We start from the raw sequence: 17,888 nt of genomic DNA, 5'->3' as shown, positions 1-17,888 counted from the left end.
GAAACTCTCTTGCTCTCGCTCTCTCTCTCTCTCTGTCTCTCCGGGAGTTGGTCTCTCTTCTTTAGCCTAAAAGTCACGTGCTGGCATTGAAGGAATTTCATAGCCGGCTTTTTGAGTGGAAGAAGCAGAGGAGTCGAAGAAGAAAAAGTGTTGGAATGAGAGGTGGAATGAGAAGAGGAATGAGAGCCCCTAGGAGCTGCCGTTTTCTCTTCTTAACACTCAACACCCCGAAAGCCAGGAGCCGAGTGCCGTGGCGGTAGGGAGGACAATGTGACGCATTTGTCATGAAACGGATTTCCGGTATTGTCGTCGCTGTCTCCACACCCAGCCACCCCTCTTCCCCACCCACTTAGAGGACACTCTTGACTTTCTCCTCAGCCTGCGAACGTGAAAACTTGTTCAATTTTTTATGACAAAGCAGGAACGGAAAGCCAGGGGCAAAGCAAAGAAATGGGAGAGTGGTAAAAAAGCTGCAAGAAAGCAGACAAATTAAAGCCAGAACCGAACGAGGTTTTACATACACTGAAAGTTGTGTATTTTATATGGTAGCCAAGGCTATAGCCCATCAATTTTACCTATTTCAATGGTACTTATGTATATAATTTGCAAATACATATAAGAATATATTTTTTGTTTACTATTCTTTCGAAACCGAAAATATACCCGATTTTTTGCCTACTAATTATGCTTCCATCCAATATATAAAACACTCTGCTATAAAATATGCCCTTAAAACATGTTTTGCTTTGATAGATGCAAAATAAATATTGTATTAGGGAGTATAAAAAGTATTCTATACTACTATTTTTGCATTGCCAAACCTCTGCTACCAATCATAATACCCTCGAAAAGAGTAAAAGTCTACATAAAAAAAAGAACTCAAGGAAAAAGAAGAAAGTTTGTCGTGCCCTGCCGCAAAAGTGGCTATTTAGCATTTTAGAGTAGGCGAAGAAACATGACCCCAAGACAGCCAACGAAGGGACCTACAGCTGAACCCTGAACCCCACTCTCCACTCCACTGCCCTCTCCACCCCACGGGGGGTCTGTCCTCTTGTTGCTTGTAGACCCCTGAATTTTTCATTAATTTCATTGCGAATAGCGACGAGGCAAAGCGACAACAAATGGCGATATAAAGCGGCTGCAAGAAAATTGACAATTATTAAGGATAATGAGGCTGCTTGAAAATGGGCGCAAACTGCGGGTTAAGTGTGGCTAACGTGTGGGCTAAGGATTGTAACTATGGAGGAATTATGATAATGGGTTAGTGGGTGCCATGAAGTTGGCGTCTTTAAAGTTTGATTGAAAATCAATTTCCAAAAGCAAATCGAAGACATTTTACAGGGGCTATACAATGATCTTTTACCTAGACCTGTAGAAAACAATAACCTTATAAACCACCCTGCCGCAGAAACAGCAAACAAAAAACCCTACCCTTAGGTAGGATCCCTTTGCCATTGGCTGTCACAAAAGACTGCAATCATTTTTCATCGTTTTTTCTGCCGCTGACCCTAGAATTCCCAACTGGTTCTATCCGTCGCCGCCTTGAATACCAACCCAGTGGCAGTGTAGAGTTATCTTTGCGCAGAGGCATTATCGTAACCAATGAAGTACTACTGAGGTGCGATTATTGCTAGTTGAAAACTTTAACCAATACCCCGCCATGAGGACGTGAAATACCGTCCGCTACGGCAATTTTTGCAAGCCCGTGAGGGCCATTTAATAATACATTTTAAACGTAGAGACTTAAGAAAACTATTAAGATTATATCTCTGTAATGAGCAATTAAGGGTTTATGATGAGTCTTTAAGGACTTTAGGGGTCAAAATTATGTGCCTAATGGGACTTTTGGGAGAGCAAATGTCTGAGAATTAGATGATGATAGTGGCAGAAATGTATGTTTGCTTGAAGCATTAATTTCTATGTCACTTAGGCCCCCCAAAACACACACAGCCCAGTCCATCAATGAGGAAAAGGGTTAGGGATCAGGTTCTGGGCATTAGACAAATTAAACTTAATGTTAAACTTCCATTTAACGACAGGAATAGCAGAAGGAGGGAGAGAGAGAGAGAGCAGGGTTCCACCCTGAACAGCATACCAAATGTTTGTTTGTGGAGGCAATGTGTGTGTGCTCCCCCAAACGACTGAAAATTACAGCCGCAATTTATGTTTATGTGACTGGAAAGTTTTCCCGTTTAGCCAGGATTCCCTGCGCTCTCTTGTTCTTTTTTTTTGTATAGTTCGGAAAGGCAGAAAGAAAAACCAAACCTTTAACTTGTATGCAAAAATTTACTGCCTTGTTAGTAGTTTTCTTTGCCTTTTCGGGATGCCATTTATTTCGATGGGAAATGCGCCTAGAAAAAAAAGGTAAGATCGAGATTTTCTCATGCGTAGCGTTTCGGTCAACCGATGTTTGGTGCCTTTTTTTTATGAACTCTAGGGGAAGCAAACCCCAAAACATATTTCATTTTTTATGCTTCACGTTCAGCTCAGCCTCCCTTTTTTTTTGTCACTGATTTCTGGGATTGCAAAGAGGCTTTTTCCGGGGCCTAATTTATGCTTTATTTATGCAAAACAATCCTCTGTATTGATGAAGATGCTGCTGTTGGTGGGATGTCAGGAAAAAAAAAATGATACAAATAATTCAATTAAATTTTGGTTGCCCCTCACTTGCCAATTTATTCAGGGATTGGCTTGGGGAATTCCGAAGGCGAAATATTATATAATATTATATTATTTATTTATTTTGGATTATTGTGGAAAATTGTTTATGGTTTTCTTGGGTTTCTACCGTTCACTTTTGAGTCGCTAGGGTCTGAGACCTGAACAAATGTACATTAAAATCAAAATGTAAAATTTGGTACTACTTGAATTTTCTAGAATAATTTCTTATCCAATCTCTTTACGTATTGCCATCGCAATACTTCCTTCGATAGCAGCATCTTATTCAGGTAACAATAACCATGTCTTGCAGCTGCTAAGCCTCAAATATTCCTTTTGCCTATCGCATAAAAACACGTTAGAAGTCCTGCTTCTGCCTCTGTGCCACTGTGCCTAGTAATTCCCAAGCAGTTATAGCTACAATTTAATAGACATCCCCTGGTTTATGTGGTAATCTTCACTCTGGTTTTTCTTCAATTGTCGAATAAATCTTTCGCCTTTTACTAAAGATTTCCGTGGAGAAGAACACTCTAATGAGTCTAAAATAATTTTTACCTCGTGCCTGGTGTCGTTTTACGGACCGGGCCAATAAATAATACATTTGAACTGTCAGACAGGGTAGTGCATTGTCGAGGTACATCTTTATACTTGGGAGAGATCAGTGGATGAATTACTTCTTTAGAAGCCAAATGACGAACTCTATTAAACTCTATTAATTATATGAAGATACAATCTATCCGAAACTTAAAAGAAGAGCTGTAGAAGCACTGATGTTTTTTACCCCTAACCTTTGTCTTATATAGTTATATTAGAAGCCCAGTAGAGCTCTGATATAATTATAAATTTAATGAATAATATTCGCATACATTTTCTCTAAGTTAAACTAAATTTTTGGCTACAAATGTTTGATTTTTCTTGAAAAAGATACCCATAGAAAAAAGGTGAAAAAGTATACAAAATTTCCCATAAAGATAAATATCTAAAAGCCCATTTTTCATTAATCGAGTGCCCACTGTTTCTTGTACCTTACACACTTTCACAACTTCAATGGTCTTGCAATTCCCAACTGGTTCTGGCCGTACAGTCATCAGGTGGTGGATGATTTCCACGTTCAGGTTATCGCTTCTCGGCCTTATGGCTAAGATCAAAGTGTAGTATCTGTTCTTATCAGCTTAACATCTGATAGTTTCTCCATTGGAGAACAACAAATGTTAAACTGATTTTTGGAATCAGACGGAGTGCTAGGGGCTTGCTCCACCTCTGTCGCGGGTTGGCCCGGTATTGCAGTACCGCCGGGATTTTCAGCCCAACTAAACAATCAATTTTCACCCACAGTTAAATATTCTATTCTTTTTATTGAGTTTTACGTTTCACACTACTTATAATCTAATTCAAATTGTCATGTGGTTAATCCACCCAATATGCCTCACAAATAAAGTATTTTGAGAGTCTGCATGGATAGGTGCCCATCTTACCGCGGTATAAAGAGACGCAATCACAGTTTTCACCATTGGGTTCCCTTTCCCACCAATGAAAGAATGTTCCCTTGACACCAGTAGTGGCCGAAATAAACTCTCCTTTAGCTTCCAGTTTTTTCAGATCTATCCAATAGCCTTTGATCGGATCCAGCATACTATCGAGTGCCTTCAACTCAACCTCGTTTTGCAGACTCACCAAATGGGCTCCCATCTCTTGGCAGATATCGAGGGCACCCTGCCAGTCCCTAACATTTGTATTTTCTATATAATAGTATTTCGAACCAATTTTTTTGAAAAAATTTTTAGGTAACTTAAGTTTTTGCTCCAATTTCTTAACTTTTTCTTGTAATCTCGTTTCCATCGCCTGCAAAGTGTCTAACTTTTCGTCCCTCTCTTTCCGCACGGCATCCAGTTGTAGCTCCAATTTATGAACATGTTCCCCTGATTTACTTTCCAACTCTTGTTGGATCGCCATCTGTTTTCCAAGAGTCTCTATCTTTTCGCCCATTCCTTGCCGCACGGCAGCCACTTGTTGCTCTAATTCATGAGTTTTTGCCGTTGATCTTTTTTCCAAATACTGCTGGGTTGCCATGTGTCCTGCCAAAGTGTCTAACTTTTCGTCCATTAGGGCGATTTTGGAGAGTGTGTCAGCCGGCTGCTTGGCCTCACAGGACTCCACTCGCTTTTGCAGGATGGCGAGGTACTCCAGGACCGGTTTCACAGCTCCGTAACAGTAGCCTCCGCACTCGTGTTGGGATTCATCCACCTATTGGTGAGCACCGCAATGTTTTTGGGATTTTTGCAGTCAGTAAACGGAATATTTCACTCACCTCACAATGCTGGGACAGAGATCGCCCAAAGGTTATCGCCAATAAAATGAAAACAATTGAACACCGCATTGGTACTACTTCTCTGAATAGAATCTAAAAAAGAACTGGCATTCGCAGAGTTTCGTAGAGGTATTTATACTTCCGTTCCTTCCGTTGGGAACTGATAATAAAATGAAATGCGAAAATACGCAATTAAGAAATAAAACCAGACGAATTATTTTAATGATTTATGGATTCAATAATCTAGAAGTAGATTAAAACGTACATATGTCTCAAGCGTAGGGCATATTATTCCACGAAATTAGGCCAAAAAGTTATCGGGCGAGTTCGTACTCAGCCCAACTAAATAATTAATTTTCACACACATTATCGTATACTAGTTCTTCCTTCTCTTTTTATTAAGTTGCAAGTCAATTGCTGTTTGGATTTGGCCCATTTCCTTCAATTGGCTGATGTTCATCGGAAAAAGAGATGAATTCCTTGTTGTTCAGCAAATTCCCTGTGTAACATGCAAATTCAATGACAGAAAGATGGATGGAAGGAGCAGAATTATTGCTGAAGTCAGCAAGTGGCAAAGTGTCTCCTTGGCGCCCCATGACTCCTGTTTTTGCCCACTCCTGCCACTTTGACTCTTGGCTCCAGGACTCCTTTACTGCCTCTAGCTCTATGAACGGCCCTGCAACTCCATTTTTTTGTGTGGGCGTGGACAAGCTCCTTTTTGTAGTTTCTGGAAGCTATCCCACAAATTGTTTTGTCGTCTCAACGTCGTCATCGTCGTCGTCGTCTCCGTGTTCATTGTCAAGTCGTTTGGAAAATTGAAATGATTAATTGTTTGTTCCAAATGTTGGCACTTGTCCTTGTCCTTGGATCCATGTCCGTGTCCACTGTCCATGTCTTGGATGTAGTCCCTGGCTTATTGTAGGAATTGATTGCACGCTCAAAAGTTACAAAATCAAACAAAATACGGTGCACAATTTTTATTGACAGACCGTACAAAAGGCAATTTCTATGGTTGTTCTCAGGGGTGTGTGTGTGTGTGTGTGTGTGTGTGTGGTGCGAATACGAGTATTGGCAGTTTGACAGACTGTTGCCGACTGTCGACAGTTATTTGTCAGGATTTGGATATGGAAATCATTGCAGAGTGGGTGTGGAGATTGAATGGCGGCTTATCCACATTGTAAGAGCTCTTGTGTTGATGGAAATTGATGGGATGAAGCTTTAAATAGCTGCTTTTTTCTACCAAATGGCATTATTTTATTTCTCTAGAAAATGCAAAAATAATTTAATTAAATAATTCAATAAAACTTATATTGAACCCAACTAAAGGGTAATACTCTATTTGCATTATCTTTATGGTTATTTATTTATAGAACAACTTTAAACTTAATATTTGTGCTTAATTGGGTAATATTATATTTTTAAATTTTGAAATTAAATTTCTAATTTAACTGAAACCAAATAATTTAAGAATATCCTTATATTTAATACTCTGAAACTCCGCTAAATTGGTATAAATAAGGAAAAATATCCCAGAACACCCGCGAAACTTATTTTTCCTTTTCAAATTTGTAGGATTTCATTTTTAGCAAAGACATGCTACCAAAGTGTGTGACTAGGCTAAGGGATTTTGGCTCCCAGCATAAAGTTTCCCATTAACGTTTTACTCCGAAAATATATTTCCCTTTTTTTATAATATCCCAGAAACCAGAGGGAAGAAGAAAAAATACCGGAAAACTCAAACGAAATTAAATACGGGGTTGAAAACTCGACTAAAATCTGCGGGAAAATGTATTTCTTTTTATTGCATGAAATTATATTTCCCTTAGAAGTACAAGTTCATTTGATATTACTACGAATATTTGAACTAAACTGTTTTGAAATAAGTTGGGTTTGGGAATCTATAAAATCGTACTCTTTTCAAAAATTATGCAAAAACTTTAAATATAAGAAAATATGTACTATTTCCTTAATATTGGTCATTGAATTTACTATACCTGGCGGACAGTTCTTAAAGCACACAATTAAATTAGAGTCTTTATTAAAGGCCACAGAAAGACTTTCATCAACTGCTTTTGTTTCGCCATAGACGTCTCCTGATTTCATTTCCCTTTCTAGGTCTATGTCTATCTCTCTCTATACACATATCACTCTCTCATGTGTCTATAAAACAATAGAGCCCTCGATTTCCATGGCAAAGAGAAAATAAAGCAAAAACCTACATAAATGCGATAGAAAATGAAGAACCATCTAGGGAATTTTCCGATGGGGAGGCAATAACTATAAAATGTCCAACGTTGCGTTGCGTTGCGTTGCGTCGCGTCGGTAGTGCTGTAACCATCGCGTGTATGCAGTCAACCAGGACATAGGAAAGGACACACACAGCGACTGAAAAAAAGGGTCCTTTCGTTGTCGCAGTCATTGGGCAAAAGGATTAAAAAACAAGGCGAAAACAAAGTATTATCTCAATAGAAAAATCTCAGGCGCAAGAGGAACAAAACAAAAGACCTAAAGAAAAGAGCGCGGAGGGAGGGTAGAGCCAGAGAGGGGAAAAAGAACACTCCAGGAATTAAGGCAGGACCCAAAGACATTGATAAAAACAAAGTGAAAATTTATGCAAAATAAAGATAGGAAAACCTCCCGCGCAAAAGGCAAAACAAAAAAAAATAAATGCACCCCGAAAGTGGAAAGCCGGAAAACCCGAAACATAAAGAAAGAAAAATTGAAAACTGTTTCATAGATAAAACAAGGTAAAGGCCAAACCTGCGACACGTTGTTTTTTTGTGTGTTTTCCAAGCGTTAGTACCCCTTATTTAAGCCTTCCTTTCAGTTCTGTTTTACACAAAAGAGAGCTGGCAGAAAGAGCATGGAAGAGAGTTGTGGGATAAAGTAAAAATAATCAAATTTTAAAGTGAAGCTTACAGCGTTTTTTCGTTATTTTTCCAAAGAAAAATTTCGAAAAATAGTCCCATTTTGATTGAATATAAAATCCTTTGATGGCACTGATTGCTAGGAATAATTCTCCAGCTAATTCTCCACATAATTCTGCAGATAATTCTCATCTCCTTCGCTAAAAAAACTGCCCTTGTCCATCACAGTGAAACTTCCCCTTTTCATCAGAATGAAATTCCATTTCTCCTACTTTGAGAAACTTCCCAGATTCCCCAGCCAAGTTTCTTCCCCTAACTGGCAATGACGTCACTAATCAACCTGTTAAACCTGTGGCGGCATTCTATCACACAATACAGAGCAGAGCAAGGACCTAGCACAAGGCTAAAAACACACCCCTTCGAATGGAAAATAGAATTTCCCCAAAGGGGAAAGAGCCCCTTCCGCAACCCCTGAACGGACAGCCGGCAAAAAGCCGACAAACGACTAACGAAACGTAACGAAACGTAACGAAACGAAACACGGACGTATCCTCGAAGGCTAAGGTCAATTGCAGTTGTCGTTGTCGTTGGCGGGGGAGGAAAAGGATACCAATAGCCGGCTTTTCCAGTGAGGAAATTTCCCTACTCTGCTGCTGCGGCTGCTTTTTCTGGCTTTCAGGCTTTTCTCTGCTCGAAGGTCCTGTGTCAGTGCTTGTTGGTCTTTGGTGGCGCGCGGATGGACTTGCGGCAGGACTCTGCGTTTTCCTACGTTCGCTTTTCTATGGAATATTTTTCGCGTAATATTTGTGCGGCCACAAACAAAATTAAAAGGTAGCATTACATTCTTTATCAACTGTGGATTATCCTTAAAGAAATGCTTTGCACTTTTTATGCCGCCAGAATATCTAAAAAAATTGTGTAAAACAAATACATAAAAGAGTGAAAAATAAAGAAAAGAAAAATAAGAAAAAAAGAGTGAAAAATATAAAGAAAACCAAAAAGAAAAGGAAACAAAAATGTAATGTGAAATCCGCTATGCAGAAACGTGGAAAATGTGGCAAGAAATTCGCGACACATGCAACACTTTATGCATAGGAAATTAGCCCTCACACTCAGTGCCAAAAGTATGCAAACACGTAACGAGAAATGCAAATCAGAAAACCAGAAAACCAGAAAAACCAAAGAAAATACCACGAGAAAAACCCTCCATTGAAATAATCATAACCCCCTCCTGTTTATGGAATGTCGGCTATGTGGCTGTTTTTGGCCACTGCCATGACTTCCGTTTCCTGTTTTAATGTTTACTTTATGCCAACGAATGGGGCATGCCCCCCTCCCTGCTTGTATCATGTGTGTATTATGGATTTTTGAGGCTAATGTAGTGCCATTTTCAGGCGCCTCCATATAATAGATAATAAAACGTAATGTCGTTGTCGTCTTTTTGGCTTACGACAAAATGTAACGCTTTAAGGAAGTCCTACTCGTGCTCCCCCTTTTTGGATGGAGCCGGCTCCTCCTGGTTGGTGTGTGCGTGCGTGCCTTGGCCTGATTATTGCGCTTTTAGTCGGCTTTCGTTTCCTTTTTTGTTGTGCCATAAAAATCAGTTGGATAAAATCCCACATACGCCCCTCCCCCCCCACCGAAAATGTTATTGAGGGAATGGGAATGGAATGGGCCTAAAATTAGATTGGATGATGTGCCATAATGAGGATATGTGTATACTTAGAGTAGATATAGGGAGTATGTTAATTTGTACGACATTGAGGAGGGTCGACTGTGGCAGGGGTGGATATTTTTAATGTTTCTAATAAGTACACCCCAAAAAACATAGCATAGATCCCTAAATGAATCCTCTTCGTAGCCATCAATGGCTAATTTCCAGGATTACCATACGCTTTGGGCGGATTCCGTTTCCAAGGATTACATTGCTTCCGCTACGAATAATCAAATTTACACGATTTCAAGTTTAAATTACATAAATTGCCATTTTCTACTCTGACAGTATTGAAAGTTTAAATTACATAAATTGCTATTTTCTACTCTGAAATATGACTAATAAAACAGTTGCCTCGAATAAAAATTGCATCGATTTCTGCTTTTTATTCCAATCAATCGAATCCACAAATGCGACGAGTATTTCCTTTGCACACACGCACACATCCTTTGGGCCAGGACATATCCAACTGCAAGTGCCCCGCTTTCACTCCAATTCACACGAAATTTTATTCCATTTTTGCTATGAGAATTTTATTTCCTTATGCGGCAAATGCTGTGTGTGTGTGTGTGTGTGTGTGTGTGTGTGTGTGTGTGTGTGTGTGTGTGGCAAATACGAGGCACAAATACGAGTAGAAGTGCCAGTAGATGTACGGAAGTGCACACAGAAATAAAACGTGTGTTTGTCTCATTTTTGGTAAGGCAAAACTTTCATGGACGTGTGTTGAAGCATCAAAATCTGCTAACAGTTTGGATAAACATACTGTTTGTGCCACCATGCATCCTGGCGCACATTGAAGACCATTTTTTGGGTATAGATTTGATACCATTTATAGATCTACAAAGTCAGGGAGTTCACAGTGTGTGTGGCCGAAGGAATTATAATTGAATAAATGTAGTTGTTAGGGAAATTATTGCGCTACATTGAAGCAGGCTTTAAAGCCTACTTGAATGCCCTTCGAAGCCTTAGTTTTGGGCAATAAATAATTAAATGTGAATATCGTATAATTTGCATTAGTCGGTGATTTGATTTTTCCTTTATTTAACTTTCGATAATAATTGTACCTAAAGAAATCAAAAACTGATCGATAAACAAATTGATCTACAAAGTTTTGTATCGTTTATTCCATTGAAGATATTTATAATTTAATAATTTATTGGTTAAATAAATTTGCATGGCACAGATACCCATATAATTTAATTAATTTGTTTGCTAGTGTTCATTAGATATAGAATCGAACCATAGATCAATCGATATTCCATCAGCCTTAAATCAATGAAACGTACTGCCTTACTGCCGGGGTCCCTTCATTGCAAGGGGATTTCCGAAGTACAACTCAATTTTCCACTCGTAACAATTAAAGTCTCCTCATTCGCATTCGCACTCGCACTCGCATTGCTCCTCTCCCCGTTCCCGTTGCAGCCACCCACACACACGTGTGTGCATTGGAGTACCAGTGGGGGGCTCGCTCTCGTTCATACTTCCGGCATTCAAACCGGAAGTACTCAAGCAAGCATGTAAAGGACAGAGAGCAAAAAAAAAAAAAACGAGGGCAAACAAATCCCAAATAAACAAAAATGTTACCAACACACAAAAAGAAAGAAAGAAAAAGGAACAGGGAAGAGAAAACGAAAGACACAGAAGGAAGGAAGAAGCTGCTGCGCTGTATATGTATGCGTGTGCTTGTGTGAAAAAGAAATGCTTGCGAAGCGGAAATTAAGACCCACTCCAGAGACGGGGGCAGGGCACTGGCAGAACAGAGCTGCTGCTGCTGCTGCTGCTGCCAAAAAGTTCCGTAAACAAACACATGTCTCGACATGTCTCACTTTCTGTCTCTTTTGGTCGCACCCACACACACACACACACACAGTCCTCTCTGTTGCTCCCCTGCCACCCCTCTCTAAAGCCCTCTTTGTTCACTACCAATCACCCTACCTCTCTACCACTCTGCTCTCATACCTCCCCCACTCGCTTTTCTGCTCCGTTTTCTGCTGTTAAACAATCCCAAAACATATCACATTTTAATCCGATGTAGTGGAAAATTGCGACCATGCAAGGAAAATTGTTTTCCAACCTCCGCCCACTCGCGCTTTTTCTGCTACTTGAGAATTGATTGTATGCCATTTTTTTTGTACGCCTTAGCGGATTAGCGTTTGGAAAATTTCCTGTCCTGTGCTGTCGTTGTTGTGTCGTTGTGTGTCGTTGTGTGTCGTGTCTTTTGCTCCGTTTTTCCGTAATTAAAAACCTGAGCAAAAGTTCAATGTTTCTTCTCTAAAGCCATTTATGTAAATAGCTTTTCACGTGCACCTGCTAAATCCTTACAAATGTCGTCCACCAGGACTAGCAGCTGCACAATTGAAAAGGAAGAGGCGTCCATTTGGTGCTAATTTATGAGCAAGAAGCGTGACCATATGGATAGATCCTTACATCCTTACAGGCGAAGGACACCCAGAATGAGAAAAATAACTGCCAGGCGAGGTTCCTAGCTCTATATTTTCCTCTGTTTATTTGTGCGTAAAATTTATGAAGTTGGAAAATAAGCTTTTGGTCTGCAGGCTAGAAAATTGTCGCGCTTTGGTGGAAAGTAAATTTAAATTAGTGTACATTTTATGCAAGGGGCCAGGGCTTATAAATATGCAGATGTTTTGTCGTAACCATTTTATTAATGTAGAAACAAGTCATTGTTTTGGAAAGGTATTTTCATTTGGAAATTACTCCTGTGGGCTGGGAAAATAGTGTAAATCAAGGAAGGCATAAGATAGGAACGATATTGAGGCTTTACTTGATTAAAAGTCCCACCAAAATAACTAAAAATGTTCCAACAAATATTAACCTCAATTTAGTTCCTCACAAAATTCTTCAAAGTCACCCACAAAAATTCACCATTCCTGGCACTCATAAATATTAATATTAATACATTTCCCCCCTGCTAATTTTCCCGAACATCCAAAAGCTGCGTATTAATATGCTGCTTGATAAATATTTACATTTTCATGGTTGACTTTACACCAAAAAATCATTAAAATTCAGAGGACTATGCCTCCATAGAGCGAGCATCTTGCAGAGTGGGATGAAGACTGCAGGATAGAAAAAATTGTTTCATTTTCATTTTCTTAGTTTTTCTTTTGGGTGTTTTCTTTTTTTCTTGCCCCTCTCCAGACCCCTTCTCCTACCATAAATTGTCTATAGCTGTCATACTTTTAGGCATTTAATAAATTTTATGACTTTTTAGTAGCAGCAGCAGCAGCAGCAGCAGCAGCAGAGGAAGTGGAAGATGGGTGGGAAAAAAGGACCCGATGCTGTTTATACCCTGTAATTAACAGAGTGGAGGTTGGGGCGTGTTGGATTTGTGGAAATGTAGGTAATATATAAGGGAACGAAAATCAGAAGGGTCAATTTAAATATTTTGTATCTTTTGAAACACTTTTCGTACTATGTATTAAAATCTAAAGCTTAAGGATATTTCTCATTTAAGAGGATAAATTGCTGCATATAAGAATTTTATTCCACTTAATTGTACAGTTCCCAGTTCTACAGGGTACTTTCCCGTTGAGTTTTTCTTTTGATAGCATTCTCTCTTGTTTTACACTGTTTTCCCCCTGTTTTCGCTTGGTTTTTCATTTGCTTTCTTTTTTAATAACATTCGTCGTTGAGTTTTTTTTTTTTATTTTGTCCAACGCCTGGGGACATAGCGTTCTGTCCTGTCTTGTGCTCTCTCTCTCTCTGTCTCCCTCTGTTGCTGTCGCCATTCTATCCTGGGCTGCTCTTCTTTCTTCTGCGGCTGCTGATGCTTGCTTCCTGCACATTGCAAATATGGGTATTTATGCCGCTGCCCCAAGCACTTGCCGCTCCCTCTCCGCCTGCCATCCACAGCATTAATTTACCCCCTCATTTTCCCACTGGCAGTTCCCCAAAGCATGCAACAATCTTTTATACGAGTTTATTATGTATGCTTTTGCTTAAAACACACAATTTCCTCAAGCGATTTCCATTTCCACCCACTGCTGATGGGTCTTATTAAGTTTCCCATCCCCCCCCATCCCTAGCATTTTCGCTCACTTTTTTCCTTAGATTTCCCCCATAAGTACCCCCGTCGCTGCCCCCTTGGGGGATCGTTAACTAACAAAAATATGATGACTGCCTGGAAATTGTTCTTTAATTGAATTGCACATAGATTTTGATTCGGATTTGAGGCTTTCGGCTGGAGTTTCTCTTCATTAGGTTTATTTTTTGCTTTGTTCTGTGGCTGCTGTTGTGCCACGCCTACTCAACTAACGCCCTTTCAACTACAAACTGTGCGGGGGGCATTATTCAGAAGTCTCTGCAGCAGTATCTTCAAACTGTCATACGCATTTGTACGAGACTCTTTTTTCGCTATGCTTTTTTTTTTTTTGGTTACAGACTTTTCCACTTTATTTCCACACTCTTTTTTTTTGGCGGGTTTTGGAGGCAGCACTAAGGACCTCCTCCCCACTACAGTACCTCCTTCCACCCCTACAGTACCTCCTTCCCCCCCTACAGCACCTCCTCCCCCCCCCTACAGCACCTCCTCACCATTTACCACTTCTTTACTTCATTTTTGTTTGTTTGTTTGAATAACATTTTGTGGTCTGGCTTGGGCATGGGCTTTCGGTCTGAAGAATGAAAGAAAAGCGTGCACTTTTCTAAGTGGGTTTGTAGAGAGAAAGAAAGTGGAAAGAGAGAGAGAGAGAGAGAGAGCGGGAGAATCAGAGGCGTATAGAGGGAGTACAGGGAGGGAGCTCTTCTCTGATGGTCAACCTACCAGCAAATCAAAAGCATTTTTTTGAAACTCAACTTTTGCGAAAGAGAGCAGAGAGAGAGAGAGAAGTTTGCACAGCGCTTTCTACGCGTCACACTGAAGGGGGAAACGCCGAGAGGGGAAGAGAACTGGAGATTGAGTGCAAATAAAATGATGTCATGAAGTGCCTGAATGCCATAGAGAGCGACAAAGAGCGGGGGGAGGTATGAAGCTAAAAGCAAACGGCCGCCGCCGCCGCCGTCGCCGCAATGCATGCTCCACTTTACGAGCATTTCCAGAGCCATCAGCTCTCCCACTCCCACTCCCACTCTCCCTTTCCCACTCACCCACTCACTCGTAAAGTTTGCAGCTTGATGGACCAGCCCCAGCCGAAAGCAGCAGAAGCACAAAACGTTTGCCACTGATTTCTTTTGCCCCCCTTTGAGACCCATTTTCCTAACGTTTCAAGAGCGTTTTTACCCATCCGTTTTTGTGAGAAGAAGGTATGACGATTTTTTAGAGACGTTTGCAATGCACAAGAAGGCCCTTCAAAGGATAACTAAAAGATATATTGATGCTGGCGCAGAATCAAAACATGAATATAAATAGCTATTGGCTGTCATATGTTTTTTTTTCTATGAATTTTAGCCTAGTTTTAGGGGTATCTGTGGCTCTTTCTACTGCAGAAAGTAGCTCAAAGAACCGACTAACATTGAAGACATTTTCTTGAGGGAAAAATGCTTTTGTTTGTCACGAAATCTTAACGAAATTTCACTTCAATGTAAGAGGAATGTAATTTTTCATTATTTTTACTAATTCGAGTTCGAGTTCCATGAATATTTCCATTAAATATTGTTCCATTACCCAGCTATCAATTCACATAAAACGGAAATTTACGCAGCTTCGTTCACTGTAAAAATACCCTTTATTTCCACGAGCACAGTGGCGGGGGGTGTGTGACAGAACACAGCAACAGTAGAAGCGAAGGCTGCAATTACAACTGTGGATCCCAATGGGGGCAAGTGGAAGCGGGGCTTGTGGTGAGCGAGAGAACTCAATGCACAAATCTTGACAAGTATTTTGTCAACTTTGACTGCTGGTTAGAAAGGCAGCAGCAGAACGGGTGGCAGTGGACGCAGAAGGAGTAGGAGGTGCAGTGCAAGTGGCTGGAGAAATAGGAGCAGCAGTGGAAGTAGCTGAAAGAGTAGGTGGAGCAGCAACAGAAAGAGTGGCAGCAGCAGCAGCAGCAGCATAAAAAGAGGAAGTAGCGCCAGAATCTGCCATAGAAGTGGCAGAAGAGGCAGCACAAAACTACAGATGAAATGAAGTGACGCTCGGCGAAGAGTGGGAAAACTTCACCTTTCAAAAGTAGAAGGAAAAGTGTTGAACTTTAAGTGTTGCTTTGGCTTTCCTTTCTCTTTGGGTTTCATTCTTTTCTTTCTCTCTTTTTTTCACCCTCATTTTTCTCTCCTGTTCATACCTTTTCCCTCTCGCTTACCCACTCCTCTCCTGTTCTTTGTGTCTTGTGTGTTGTCATAGAAACTGAAAGTGTCGGAGGATTACTACGAGAAGGTGCTGCTCCTGCTGCTGACGGAGCAGTGCATTGGCCTTGCATCAGGTGCCACAGAGATGAGCTCTAGAGATGGGAGTAGCAAAAAGAAGGACAGTCACGATTGAGCACAAGAATATAAATGGTGGATGCTTGATTAGGTATAAATGAAGTGCTTTTAAGGGGTATTATTGTGTTCGAGCTTTAGATTATTAAAATAATTACCCATTCTTTTGGCTTGGGAGACTTTCGGATTCAGAATATCCCATAGATTCTTTAATTCTTAATTTCTACTAAGAAAAATGTTTTAAAAATTATTTAAAGCTAAGGGGCACTTTTTTTTATTTCTTTAAAATTACTTCAGAAATGATTGGATTTCCTTCTACGAGTAGTTATTGGATCTGTAAATCTTTAGAATTCTTCTTCTCGAATCTTTGTGTTTTAGAATGTATTTTTCATGTTGAATAGCACAAAAATAGCATTTGCATTAATGGATAATGATCCTGAATGTTCTTTAAAGACTCGTTTTAGAGCAATAATTCGATGTATTCCAATCCATTAATATTTGGAAATTATTCGTTGTAGTTTCCACTCATTAGATGCCTCCATTTGCCATAAATAAATATACAAATATCCTAAAAAACTGCAGTCATAAATGAGGCACATTTTTCAGGAGCCTGCAACTGCAACTTCATTTGCATTCAGTCTGTTGCCTCACGAAACCATCTCTAATACTGGATTAAGAAGCCAGTCTGGCCTTAGAGCCCCTTGAGGCACTATATAGTGGCGCTGCCACTTCTTTTGGATCTCCTTTGACTCTAATTAACTTGATTCAGTATTCCAGAAGAGCCATGGCATTGCCTACTGCCTACTGCCACTGCCTACTGCCATCTGCCATCTGCAATTCAATTAAAAATTAACATTTTAATTGCAAATTACTTGATATACTTTACGACGAAACGATGCCTGCCGCACACCGACATCGAGAGGAGCCGAGAGGTGCAAAAACTCCACTTAAATAAAGTAACTTTCCTTCTTTTTTGGGCTACCTGGAAAAAGAGGGAAAGCGCAGAGCGCGGGGAAGAGGCCCAGATGAGGGTAAACGAAGGGACAACGACAGGGAGGAGTCGAGTCAAATGGGGAAAGGAATTCAGAGAAAAAACTCCAACGAGGAGTGGGATTCAAGGAGTGTAGGAGCTGTAGGAGTGGACTCCAAAGGAGCAGCGGTAACAGCTGCAGGGAGCAGCAGTTGGAGCTCATTTCATGCCGTTTAATTTTATCATGCGCCAACAATTATGCAACTTGTTGGTTCGCTTCATTGCCAGGACCTCCACCACCAGAGCAGGACGTTGGCCAGAAGGACTTTCCGAATGAGGCAGGTCCGAGGCGGCCTCTTTTTTTTTTTTTTTTTTCAATTTGTTGCCAATAAAACTTTTTCCATTTCGGGTTTCTCTCGATTGTTGTTGCTGTTGTTCCTTCGCTGAAAATTTGTTGTTTCTGTAATTTCCTCGATGAACATTGTTGCGAAAACTGTTGTTTTCCATGTGCCTCGTCATAGTTTTGTGAGTTGGCAGAAAAACAACAGGAAAATCTATGGGAAACAGTAGGGAATGCTCTACGAAATAAGTAGAAAAAGCTGTATAAAAAACGGCGGGAAAAACCATAGGAAAAAGCTATAGAAAAGCATTAGGTCGAGTAGGAATTTTGATTGTTAGGAAAAATGTATTGCTAATCACAATATCAAAAGTTTTTTTTTATTTTTGTTATTGTTCAGTGGAAAGCCAATAATTTAGATGCAGGAAATGCTGTCTCCTGGATTTATAATTAAATATAGCTTATAATTATATCACTAATCACACCTGCACTAAAAAGTACGATTATTGGTGGAAATATTGAAAGTCGTCTATACATCTTTTTTAACCATAAAATATATATTTTAAGGTATTTTAAAATATTATTTAAAAGTTAAGAAATTTTATGAAAATAGGATTTTAAGAATAAAGAATCTGTGAAAATTGATTTAAAGATTGAGA

At 39.9% G+C, this 17,888-nt stretch overlaps 2 protein-coding genes and 3 non-coding genes across 7 annotated transcripts in view; 4 read left to right on the top strand and 1 right to left on the bottom strand.

Annotated features, from left to right (window-relative positions):
• LOC111080758 (protein sickie) overlaps positions 1-17,888 on the top strand; it is a 209,087-nt gene that overhangs the window by 3,001 nt on the left and 188,198 nt on the right. For 2 of the 3 annotated variants that reach the window (XM_041592290.1, XM_041592289.1), the window contains exon 1: positions 8,556-8,957. The exons of the other annotated variant lie outside the window; for it this stretch is intronic. The gene's annotated coding sequence lies outside the window, so the exon portion shown is untranslated. Of the gene's footprint in view, positions 1-8,555; positions 8,958-17,888 lie in introns of those variants that run through there. 3 annotated transcript variants of the gene reach the window in all.
• On the top strand, positions 1,574-1,713 carry LOC121403984. The gene has a single exon (XR_005967631.1). It is a non-coding gene; the product is annotated as a U4 spliceosomal RNA (small nuclear RNA).
• Positions 3,116-3,237, top strand: LOC121403988. The gene has a single exon (XR_005967634.1). It is a non-coding gene; the product is annotated as a U5 spliceosomal RNA (small nuclear RNA).
• On the top strand, positions 3,777-3,973 carry LOC121403998. The gene has a single exon (XR_005967644.1). It is a non-coding gene; the product is annotated as a U2 spliceosomal RNA (small nuclear RNA).
• LOC111079330 (CD209 antigen-like) lies at positions 4,066-5,076 on the bottom strand. Its single transcript, XM_041592397.1, has 2 exons — positions 4,967-5,076; positions 4,066-4,902 (listed from the first exon to the last, which is right to left on the bottom strand). Exons 1-2 carry the CDS (start codon positions 5,033-5,035, stop codon positions 4,066-4,068), a joined length of 906 nt encoding a protein of 301 aa, XP_041448331.1. The 5' UTR covers positions 5,036-5,076.

This window comes from Drosophila obscura, unplaced genomic scaffold, assembly GCF_018151105.1.
Source record: "Drosophila obscura isolate BZ-5 IFL unplaced genomic scaffold, ASM1815110v1 contig_179, whole genome shotgun sequence".
Lineage (NCBI taxonomy): Eukaryota > Metazoa > Arthropoda > Insecta > Diptera > Drosophilidae > Drosophila > Drosophila obscura.
The sequence above is the reverse complement of the archived record's forward strand: the minus strand, read 5'-3'. Positions and strand labels throughout refer to the sequence as shown.

Coding starts and splice junctions, on each gene's coding strand:
- LOC111079330 (XM_041592397.1), bottom strand. CDS start 5,035: ATGCGGTGTTCAATTGTTTTCATTTTATTGGCGATAACCTTTGGGCGA. Junction 4,903..4,966: donor CTCTGTCCCAGCATTGTGAG/GTGAGTGAAATA, acceptor GCTCACCAATAG/GTGGATGAATCCCAACACGA.